The 12243-nt window shown below is 35.1% G+C and overlaps 1 protein-coding gene across 4 annotated transcripts in view; it reads left to right on the top strand.

Moving 5' to 3' along the window:
• Positions 1-12243, top strand: part of SCAF8 (SR-related CTD associated factor 8) — an 81315-nt gene that overhangs the window by 4890 nt on the left and 64182 nt on the right. For 2 of the 4 annotated variants that reach the window (XM_007451346.1, XM_007451344.1), the window contains exon 3: positions 1534-1598. The exons of the other annotated variants lie outside the window; for them this stretch is intronic. In XM_007451346.1, the coding sequence (XP_007451408.1) occupies positions 1581-1598 (18 nt within the window). In that variant the 5' untranslated portion in view covers positions 1534-1580. The remainder of the gene's footprint in view (positions 1-1533; positions 1599-12243) is intronic. 4 annotated transcript variants of the gene reach the window in all.

The raw sequence follows: 12243 nt of genomic DNA on the forward strand, positions 1-12243 counted from the left end.
CCCGTGTCCCCTGCATTGGCAGGCGGACTCTCAACCACTGCGCCACCAGGGAAGCCCCAGTGGGAGTTTTAATTGTAACAATTAGTCTACCTTTTTTGTTTCTACCTTGTAAAAATCCGTTAAAGACGTAGCAGTCTTAGTGTTATAAAGGAAAGAAGCCTTCACTAACCCCTCCGTGCCCCCAGTGGTTTAGATCAAGGTTTCTCAGCCTGGGCCCTATTGATATTTGGGGCTGGATAATTATATGTTGTGAGGAGCTGTCCTGTGCATTAACAGGATGTTTAGCAGCAACCCTGGCCTCTACCCACTAGCTCCCCCATTTGACAACCAGGGATGTCTCCAGATACTACCAAATGCCCCTTGGGGGGCAAAATCGACCATGGTTGAGAATCACTGATTTAGGTCCCCTGTTAAACTGTCTTAAAACACTCTGTGCTTTTCCTTCTAGCGATAACTACAATTTTAAGTAGTTAGCAGTAATCTTTCCCACCATATTATAAATTCCATGAGGACAGTGACCACGTATCTTTATTGCTTCATATCCTTGGTACATAGCATAGTGCCTTAGTACACAGTATATGCTAAATAAAGATTTCTTGAATGGATAGCTTGATGGTATAGTAGGTAGCTGAATGGCCTGGACCAAGGCAGTTAACATTTCTGGACATTTGGTTTTCTCCTCTGTGAAATAAATGATTGATTTGAGATTTTTAGGTTTCCTATTAGTTGGAAGATTCTTTGACTAAATATGAAATTAATGTTTTGGAGGACTTAGTATGTATAAGCATTATTTTGAAGGTCATTTTATGGCATTGTAGGCATATAGGAGTTTAGATGGGAAATTTAAAATCAAAACTCTGATTTGTTTATGGTTTTCACTTCTTACTAAGAGGGGATAGTGGGAAGGGGACTATTCCATTGAAAGTTCCAGTTATATTTAATCCATCCTAAGTTTTATATTGTGTAATTATGCTATTTTCAAATCCTTTTTGCTTTGTTTTTCATTTTAAAACAACATATGGTAAAAGTCGTGTTTTTGACTAATTAAAAAAATTTAGAATACAAGGATAATTGAGACTGAGAATAATGATTTTGGGGAGTCTGAGAGTGTTTCAGTCATTCAGGATTAAATATAAAAATTTTTTGGCAACATTGAAATTCATGAGATATATATATAGTTCAGCCGTTCTACTTTAGGCTAGCATTGAGTTTGTTACAGTAATTTTGATTGCCATTTAGGGGACATCTGTATTCCCCAGTCTTCTAAATAGTCATATTCTATGATCACTTGCTCCTTTTTTTTAGAAGTATAGTTGGCTTAGAATTAGTGCTGATATTGCTGCTTGTACATGGAATTTTAGGTATTTCTTCTGGGCCAGTTTTCCTGTTATTGGACAACGACTAACTCATAATGGTTTTGAGAGAATGTAATCAATCTTGACCTTGAACAGTGGCTGAGCTCCTGAACTCTTAAGTGAGCTCATTTTATCTGGTTTTGTTTTCTCAACATCTTTCTCTACTCCTCTCTCTCAGGATTGTGCCTCTCTACTCCTGCTTGTACAGACTGCTTTTCCAGCAGCATGGACACAAGAAGCATAGTAAGATGATTATAACCCACGTAAGGCAGGCCCTTTGGAAAATACTTAGGGTTAAATTGGTAGTGAAATGATGTCTTGATTATATGGGAAGTACTTGGGAAGCAGAATAAAGTTTGTCACTTAGAGTATGTTGGTAATCTGAAAGAGAACATGTAGGGAATAAGTTGAATTTTTCACAAAAAATAGGTTAAGTGAAAAACAAGTTACTGTGCTTAGTAGTGAGTATAAATCATATCTAAATGCTTGTGCATTTACTTGCATTCTGCTCCATATAGTTTTTTGTATAAGAAATATTACTTATGTATTTAATATGAGTAAATTGCAAATCTCTGAATTTGGTGGTAGGAAGTAAAATACATCTTATATTTTGAGGAAGTTCTTCAAACTATAAGATGACAACAGATCATTGACAGATGTTGTGTAGTAATGGAAAAACAAGACTAAATCAAATTTTTGATTTTCTAATTATAGAGGAGCAGATTTTGTTAGCGGTACTATTATGAGAAATAAATGCTGGTGAGAAATGTTTCTGTAGCTTCTGATTCCTTGTCTGATTAGTTCTATCTTAAGTTTGATGGTAAACACGATGCATTTGATCTTTCTGATTCTGATTTTATGCATTTATTTCGTCTTTGTAATTCTGCTTTGCCAGTTTCTGATACACCATATTTTAAAGTCACGGAAGGGTATGTAAATATGTTACGGTATCTACTGTAGGTCAGGAAATACGTTAGGAACTTTGACACTACTCTATTTAGTCAGAATGGGGAATATAGATTATTTGTTCATGTTTTTAAAAGACATTTGTGGCTATTAATGTATGCCAAATTTGTTTTTAAAATAATTCTGCAACTTAGTATACTTTATAAGGGCTGACTAGTATACTTTATAAAGACTTAGGATTTCATTCGTTTATTCATTTAACCAGTACTTAATGAATGCTTACCATACACCAGCCATTTTTCTGTCTGCTGGGATACAGTTGTAAACAAGACAAGCAAAAAGCATACCCTCTTTGAGCTTATGTTCTTGTAATCCTTTTTCTTTAACCTTATCAGCTTTGTGTGCGATGACCTTGCAGAGCTAGTGAGGCTGGGCAGGCGTTACTGACTCTGGGCTTGCTTCTTTGCTAGGAACTGTGTGAGATTGAGCAAGTAGACTTCTTAAATAAGAATGTGATCTTATATTTTCAACAATGGGGAAATAAGACAAGCTACCCTATTTTATTTTAAACTAAATTGTCGTATTAAATCTCCATTTGGCATTTTGGAATCATAACTTTCTAGAGAACACAGTTTTAAGGATGTTTTCTTTTGTGAGTGAGGTATTAATTAGTCTCCATGTGTAAACAATTAAAAAATACTTTTAAGTGGTGACCAAACCCTTATGAATTTGGAAGGATAAATTAAGGAATATTTTTATTTTTGAAACAAACTTTCCCTTGATTTGAGTGCATGAAAAAAATTTGGTGTCTTTCTTTTTCTCTATTCTATAAACACTAATTTTCTGAATTTGATTTAATTCCTTGGGGCTTGTGAGTGAAGGATGAAAAGTTTGGATCATGTATTTTATGATCTTGGGAACTTGGGAAATGATATAATCTTTTTAATCTGGGTCACAGTATCTAAAAGATTGACCAGTATCCCTGAAACTAATACAAGTTGTATGTCAGCTGTATCTTAATTTTTTTAAAAAGGTTGACAGAGTCCTGGTTAATGATTTTCTTTAATAATGTTTTTGATACTGTAAAGTTTTATGGTTAAAAAAAATGATACAGGTATTTGAATTTATTGAAATGGTAAAAAGAATGTTGAATAAGTTAAATTTTTTGCAAACCAAAACACATAGCAATTGTCTAGTTTCTAAAACAGCCTCTTGATATGGTGAAAAAAATGTCTGGCTTGTGTAATTTTGAAGTAATTTTTATTTACCAAACATAGTTAAAAGTGAGCCACTTTATAGTATATAGTGTTTTATGCACCTCTTTTCCCCAACCATTATTAGGTTTCTGTGGATCTTTAGGGTTAATTTGTGAGAAAAGTAGGATAGGTGCTATCTTCATTTTACAAACAAGGGAACTGAGGCCTACCATTGTGATTTTACCAAGGAAAAGCAGCTTTGTGTTAGAGCTGAGACTAGAAGGGCCGGCTCTCAACTCCTGGTTGAGATGTAAAGAACCATCACTCGATTTTTCACAATTCTTTTTGCTGGTATAATGTCCAAATATAAATTAACTATTTTCCCCACTTTTTATACTTTATTTTTATGACTTGAGGTTTACAGAAAAGTTGCAAGTGATAATTTTTATGTGCACTTCATCCTGATTCCTCTATCTAGTTAATTTAATCATATTTGCTTTCTTATTCTCTTTCTCTCTTTACATACATATGAACAACACATGTAAACTTTTTTTCTGAACATTTGGAGAGTAAACTGCAATTAATGCCTTTTACTTCTAAATATAACTGTATTTTCTGAAAACAAGGACATTCTCTTATGTGACCATAGTACAGTTATCAAAATCAGGAAATTAATATTGATATAATGCAGTTGTCTGCAGACCTTCAGATTTCACTGTCTGTACCAGTAACGTCCTGAATAAAGAGTAAATCTGAATCCTACGTCACACCTTGCATTCACTTGTCATGTCTGTCTAGTGTCCTTTAATCTGGAGCAATTGGTTATTACTTTGTCTTTTGTGACCTTTGATGATTGATGAGAATAGGCCAGTTATTTTTAGAATTCCCTCAATATGGATTTGTCTGCTGGTGCTTTATGATTAGTTTAAGGTTATGCCTCTTTAGCAGGAATAATCCAGAAGTAATATTTTGTCCTCAGGAAGCACATGATGTCTATTTATCCCATTAGTAGGGATGTTAACTTTTTTCTGCAAGGTTTCTCCATTGTAAAATTACTGTTTTTCCCTTGTGGCAGATAACTTTTCTAAAAATTAATTAATTTATTTTTGGCCACGCCATGTGGCTTGCAGAGTCTTAATTCCCCAACCAGGGATCGAACCTGTGCCCCCTGCAGTGGAAGCACGGAGTCCTAACATCAAACTTCACTCTTTTTTTTTTTAGCATCCAGTTAGTTCTTGCCTGAATCAGGACTAAGATGGTTGTCAGATTTTCTAAGTCTATTGTTTATTTATTATTGGCAGTGCATAAGAGCTTTTCCTTCTCCCCATTTATGTATTTATGCATATCGGTATGAACTCAAGGATTCTTTTCTTATTCATTGGGGTGTTTTGATGTCAGGGCTCCTTCAAGCTGGCACCTGTGTCATTTTGACATGTGCTTATCATTTTTTGAGTACTTACTTTCTTGTATAATATATTCCCACCCCAGCTCTGGAATCAGCCATTTCTCTGAGGAACCCTAGTTTCTTTTGGTGGTTATCTGTTAACAGGTTGAGCTAGAAATTGGGTATATGTCTGAACATGCTTATGTGTGTGTGTGTGTGTGTGTGTGTGTGCGCGCGCGTGTGTGTGTGTGTATATATATATATACACACACACATACACACACACAAATTTTTGTTGTTTATCCATCTGCCTATCTAAAAAGCCATGAGTTCATCCTATCTCCAATAACAGTCCAACACTGTAGGGTTCATTCTGGCCTTTCCCTTTTGCAAATCTATAGTTCCTTTCTCTGACAGTGAGAAAACTAGTTCCCGTTATCCACAATATATTTACTTACTGTTTTATCAATCCTAAAATTACTTATTGTTTTATCAGTTCTAAAATATACAGAAAATAGTTGCAGAATTCTAAACCATAGGTCTGAAAACAAACCTATTAACTAGAATTTAGTATTTGTTTATAGTTCATCTTTTTTAGCCTGAGGATATATAGTCAAAATGCAGTGTTCAAAGATTGCTTTGTTAGTTTTTTCTCCCTTAATGTAGTCTTGCTATTCTTTTGAAATATAATTCGGCTTTTTTTTTTCTCTGTTTGTATTCCTTTGTTTTTTCCTCCATCCGTTTTTGTGATGTTTTAGTATGTAAAATATTAAACATAAATTAACTTTAATCCTCCTTTACTTCTTATTAGTCTCAGCATTATAACCACTTATGCTCTGGTGAAAAAAAAGAGAAGTGAAACAAAAAACCATTTCCTTAGTATTCTTCAAATCAAATAAACCAAAATTTAGAGGTTTAGATATGGGGAAGGTCTTAGGTGAAAAATATGTTTCTGGTAGCAGAGATTCAATTCATAGGTGAAAGTACATATTCAAAAAACTTTCATTCTCTTTTGAATGGAATCTCCATTCACAGTTTCTGTAGAGGGCCAGATGGTAAATATTAGGTTTTGTGGGCCGCTTATGTCTCTTTTGCATAATCTTGTTGGTTTCTCACAGTTCTTTTAAAATGTAAGACCATTCTTGGCTTGAGGGCCTACAAAAATAGGCCATGGGCCATACACTTATGGCCTTACTGCACTCTGAAACCTAAGAACTTGGTTAATAGCGTGCTACTTGCAAATCAGAATTATAATTGAGCAGGAAGATATATTCTTTTATAGGCTTTATAAGCCTTTTGAACATCAAAAACAGAAACAAAATAACTTTAAAAGCTGCCTTAGTGAAAATATTTATTCAACATGTTTTTTGAGCACCTACCACCATGTGCAGATGTGCAGACACTATTCTAGGCTCTAGAGATGTGTGGGTGTGTACTGGAAATGAACGTTTCTTGTTTTTCCACATTTAGTGACTTCTGATGGACTAAAAGTTTTTTTCGTATTAATTGCAGAGCGAGCATTCTTTCTTGAAAACTTGATAAAAAATGCAGCAAAGGGAGCAAACTTTTCAAAGCTTTGTTCATTTCTTCCTGTCTCCCAGTCATGATGCTTTCATTGTGTAGCTACACTAAAGAGAAGAGAAACCTCATTTATTGGGCACAGAACCCAGACCTAATGTAGTGATGAGTACACATGTATTACAGATCCTTAAAAAGCTGTTCAACAGTGTACATAACAGTAAATCAGCTAATCTTCCTTTACTGCTTTAATGAATGAAAAGTTTTTTTAATTTATTTATTTGTTTATTTATTAATTATTTTTGGCTGTGTTGGTTCTTCATTGCTGTGCTTAGGCTTTCTCTAGTTGTGGCGAGCGGGGGCTACTCTTTGTTGTTTGCGATGCACAGGCTTCTCATTTGCGGTGGCTTCTCTTGCTGCGGAGCATGGGCTTTAGGCGTGCGGGCTTCAGTAGTTCTGTCGCACGGGCTTAGTTGCTCTGGGCATGTGGGTTCTTCCTGGACCAAGAATCGAACCTGTGTTCCCTGTGTCGGCAGGCGGATTCTTAACCACTGTGCCACCAGGGAAGTCCAAGAATGTTTTTTAAAGTATTGTCCAAAGTTAAGGACCACTGTGAAAGTAGTTGCTTGTGTAGTTTTCCTGAAATAGGGAGAAAGTCTCCTGATAATGCTAATATGCATTTACCTAATAAAAGCTTAAAAACTGTGTGCAGGTTATCTATCTTGTGCCTGGCTAAATACCAACACCTTTGAATAAAAATCATAAAAATGAGTTTTTACCATGTTGTATGTTAGTTGCTGAAATGACTTATAGCTTTGAGTAGTTTTTCTGTAAGCATTTAATAAACCAGTTAGTGCCCCCCGCCTTTTAATGCTTTATTGAAATACGAGTGACTGCTTTTGTAAGGATTATTAACATGTTTGGCTTTGTTTTTTCTACACCAAGAAAAGTGGTTTTTATTTTTATAGCAATTCCCCTTATTGGGCAAAATTTTCCAAATTCTTGTTCCCATTTTGTTAGAGAACTCAGAACCTCTTTTAGGGGCCTCTCTCTGCTTTGGTGGCAATTACAAGAACAAGGGTGGTGACCAACTTAGCTGAAGAGGATTGATATCCCAAAGGATTAGGCCAGAGGCTGCCACATCATTCCTAGTACAAAATTTCCCAGTCAGTACTTTGATTCATTTGCAAAATCAAAGGATTAGATATCTCAGGCATCTTAGAGCTGTTAACAGAGAGTGGTTCCAGATAATTCTGTGAGTGCTTCCTTTATTTTGCTAGTCCCTCAAGATTGTCAGACAATTTTTTCATTCTATTTTAACTATAATACAGTTTTCAGATTGCTAGAATGCAATAATAACCCGCAAAGGTTCTAATGTAATAGCAACTAGTGGTTGGAAGGAATGCTGGAAATTAGTGGCTGGTCCTTTGAGCCTTGTTATTTATGTGTATTTGCCATCTGTCAGTCTTTGTATTCTGCAGGGTGGTTACCAGGTTAATCAGATACCTATGTCCTTTTTCTCAGACAGCTCATATTTTAATAGGGGTGGGGTTGGGAATGGACTACCACAAAGGGTAAGAAGGTAACATGACATGAATACTATGATACAGAGTAGTGGTGTAGACAGTTTATAAACAGTATGTGTATACTCTTCTGTGTATATCATGTTGTACACAGTATGATGGAGGAGACATTGTGTAAGGCAAAGGCTAGAGATCATTTTCAAGGAAATGGCAGCTTTGGGTAGGGGAGGTGGTTGGGAGGACTGCTGGAGGGTTAGGCAAGGGTCTTCTGATGAAGGAAGGGTCTTTGTGTACTATGCACAAAACCTCATTTTTAATCAGAAGGGAATGGAGATTCTGAAGGGTTTTTAATAAAAGCACAAGTTTTAAATTTGTATTTTAGAATGATGATTAATATCTTTGCGGAACAGGGCAGGTCGATGAGGGGTGAGATTGAGGGAAGGAAGGTTAAATTACTATAGAGAAGATGAGCTCAACTACAGTAATAATGGGGAAGAGATGACTAGATGAATGCAAAATAAATTTAGTAATAATAGGGAACTGGATATAAGGAAGAGGGTGGTGCCACAGGGCTTTGGCTGAGTGACGATGTAGATAAAATGATATGGTACCAATCATTAATAGGGCAAATCAGGAGGAGCAAAACACTAGAGGAGGAAGATAATTTGGTGGGTTGGATGAGGGATCATTTTTCCCACCTAGAATAAAAGAGTATGGAAGGAGGATTGAAATCACCCATTATCTCAACCACCCAAAGACAGTGTAACTAGTTCGTTGAATACAGTTGTAGTTTTGAGCATCTTGAAGATTTGGTGTCTGTGGGACATCACGGTGGAGATGACCAGTTGGATATAGGTCAGGCACTTAGAGAATAGGCTAGAGATGGAGATTAGGGGGAGATGATGTAGAAAAAGAAGAGAAAAAGGCTTGGGGCAAAATCTTTTAGAATCTTTTATCTTACTCAGTTTTTTTTTTTCTTTGTTGTTTTAGATAAGGATTGACCCTTTCTGTCATATTGTATTTTAAAGCAACTCTGCTTGGAATTTGCCTGATTTTAAATTCTGTTTATACAACCAGATGTTCTTATATGCAATTAAAAGTTAAGTAGTAAATTGCATGGTCTATGAATAAAATTAAAGATTTAAATTTTGTTTAATGAAACTTTATTAGAATTCCGTAACATTGAGCCGACTTGTATCTTTGAGTGTTTTCTTAGCTCCTCTTGGTCACGTAGTTTTTTTATCATAACTCTGTCTGCAATAACCAATTTATTGTGAACGTGGAATTGTGGTGAATTTAAATATTGTATTATTAGAAATAGAACCCATATTTATTTGAGAAATTCCAGCTAATACGGTTTGTAATGAAGAGGACTGACAAATGAATTATTCTTTCTCTTGTTCTCATTTTGGCCATTTCACTGTTAATGGATTACTTATCAGTTATTTAGTACCTCTAAAATTAAGAGGAGGTAAAATTCACATCTTTTTATTTTAATGTTACAAAAAACATAGGAAAGAACTGAAATTAAAGGAAGGTGGTTGTTTGGATTCCTGGGAAAATTTAAACTGAAGACTTATTTTTATATATGTACATGTTTGTTTATATTTATACATTTTGTTTTCTCTCATGGAGAATCATTTCTGTTCTCTTTGATTTTAGAATGGGGTAGCTAAAGACCATTACACTCATGTTAAGCATTTGTAGTTATAGGTTCTATGATTGGGTTTCTTGTTTACTTCCTTGTTAATGCTTAAACTTGATTTCCAGAAATTACAAATTTTAGACCTGAAACACTTGTGATAGTATATCATTTAATAGACAGATGAAGAATCAAGACCCAAAGGTGACGAAACTTAAGAATCACAGTTTATGAGAGGCATATAGTTAGCAGCCAAATTAGAAGAAATTTCTGTTCTCTGCGTCTCAGTTCATTGTTTTCACTTTTTCAGTATAATTTTTTGAGTGAGATTTTGGTAGTGTTCATGTGTGTTGTAGGTGGAAGAGGAGTGGGAATTGGTGATTCTTAGTAAATTAATATCACTTTATGCTAACCCTGGAGCAGGATGAGGAACAAACTACTAGGCTGCTGCTTCCCTGCTCATAAAATAGGGTGCCATAGGAAAACACACATTCCTTGGCAAAGAGGTATTGTACAATAACACCCACTTAGCCAGCAGTTTTCTAGCAACCCAGCCCTCTGCAGAAGAGTAAAAAAAACGTTTTTTACTTATCCTGTACCTTCTTGGTAGGAGAAGGATACAGTTACTCTGTAAGCCTGTATCATTAGCATGTTTCTAATTTTCATTTTAATAATGGTAGCTACTCTGTAAATGCTTTCTTTAGATTTTCATAGACTACTGTTTAGAAAGCTCCTGGTACAGGTATTTTAAGGCACAACAATGCTACAAAATTAATGTGGTTGCTTTCAAACTAAGATGTGATAGATTACAGTTGGCAAGGAAGGAGGTAGTTGTTTTACCATTTATAAAATGTGATTAGACAAGATAAATTTTAGGATCTCTTAAATATTAGCCTTAATGAATAAGTTTTCTAATTAATTTTTCTTAGCTTCAGTTTACTCATTTTAAAAATAGGGATAGTGATACCTTCCCTGACTACCTCTCAGAATTGGTTTAAATATTTAAAATATTGGCTGGTTTGAAATATTCAAAAAAGTTGGTATATATAAAATTTTAAATATTCAGAGAAGGTGGTTTAATATATAAAATTGTAAAATAATTTTATAAAGTACTTGGAAAGCTAAAGAATACTAGTTCTAATATTCTTAGTTTCTAGAGAATACTAAAAAGTACTGAGAAAAGTAGTTTTTTGTTTTGTTTTGTTTTTTAAAGCTGCTACTGGGAATATTTACTGTCGTTGTGGATGTCTCTTTTGCCCTGGAAAGTCTTTTCATATTGTAACATTTTAATAATGGATAAAAGTGTTGGAGAGTATGAGCTATAAAGAAAGTGCTGTATTATATTCAACATATTTTCCCAGTTGGAGAAATATTTATAAGTTGGACAAAACTTCTGAATATCAGACAGTAACAAAATACAGACCATGATGTATTTTGGACCAATATTATTTTTGGTCATCATTTATAAGAATTTCAATGTTCTACTAAATCCAGCAAGGCTTTTGAGATAAGCAGTTTTAAATAGTTACTACGAGTATAATTTTGCACCAGATTGTATTTAAAGTATGTATGTCACATATAAATATGTATACACATTTATGTTTATATATACACACACAAACACACATATAGATGCATATAGAAAATTCTGAAAAGTAGCCTACCAGCCTTTTAGCAGTGGTTGTTTCTTAAGAGAGAAGTAGGTCGATAGGGTGCAGCGAATGAGAGTTTTCAGTGTTTGGAATTTTTCATTCAGCATCTATTACCATACCAGTTTTGTAATATTTCCCTCAAACCCAAAATATTATGTGTCTTAGCTTTGGGGAGAAAGATGGAGTTGGTCTGTTTTAATGTTATTTGAATTAAATCCTTTAGAGAAAGTGAGCTTCCTTGTTAAGGGTTGGAAGACTCTTAAAACTTGATCAGTGGGCATATAAGCTTCATAATCTGTTGTCTTTAAATCTTCTTGGTTATTATTATTGGTTAGGTTGATGGTATTACATGGTTGTCTCCATGGTCATCTACCATCTTACTCAGTGACTCAGTTGTATATGTTTAGTTGGATGCTACTTGGAGGACTTTGCTTTTTTTTTGGAAACTGAGTGTTGGGGTAGCCAGAAGAACTGGGTTTGAGACATGGCTCTGTAGCTTAATACCAGTTTGAATTTAGTTAGGTCATTTACCCTAAGTTTATATATCTGTAAAATGAGAATAATAAATACTAATCTTACTGGGCCATTCTGAAGGTAAAAGTGATATAGCATGTATAATGTGATAGTGCTTAATAGTTGACAGTGCCATAGAGATGAAAAGTAATATTTATTTTTAAAGATTTTTAAAATATATATATAAATTTATTTATTTATTTTTGGCTTCATTGGGTCTTCATTGCTGCGCGCGGGCTTTCTCTAGTTGAGGTGAGCGGGGGCTACTCTTGGTTGCAGTGCACGGGCTTCTCATTGCAGTGGCTTCTCTTGCTGCAGAGCACGGGCTCTAGGCACACAGGCTTCAGTAGTTGTGGCACATGGGCTCAGTAGTTGTGGCGAGCAGGCTCTAGAGTGCAGGCTCAGTAGTTGTGGTGCACAGGCTTAGTTGCTCTGTGGTGTGTGGGATCTTCGTGGACGAGGGCTCGAATCCGTGTCCCCTGCATTGGCAGGTGGATTCTTAACCACTGCGCCACCAGGGAAGCCCGTAATATTGATTTTTATCTTTCTTCTTT

The sequence above is a fragment of the Lipotes vexillifer genome, unplaced genomic scaffold (genome assembly GCF_000442215.2).
Source record: "Lipotes vexillifer unplaced genomic scaffold, Lipotes_vexillifer_v1.1 scaffold935, whole genome shotgun sequence".
NCBI lineage: Eukaryota > Metazoa > Chordata > Mammalia > Artiodactyla > Lipotidae > Lipotes > Lipotes vexillifer.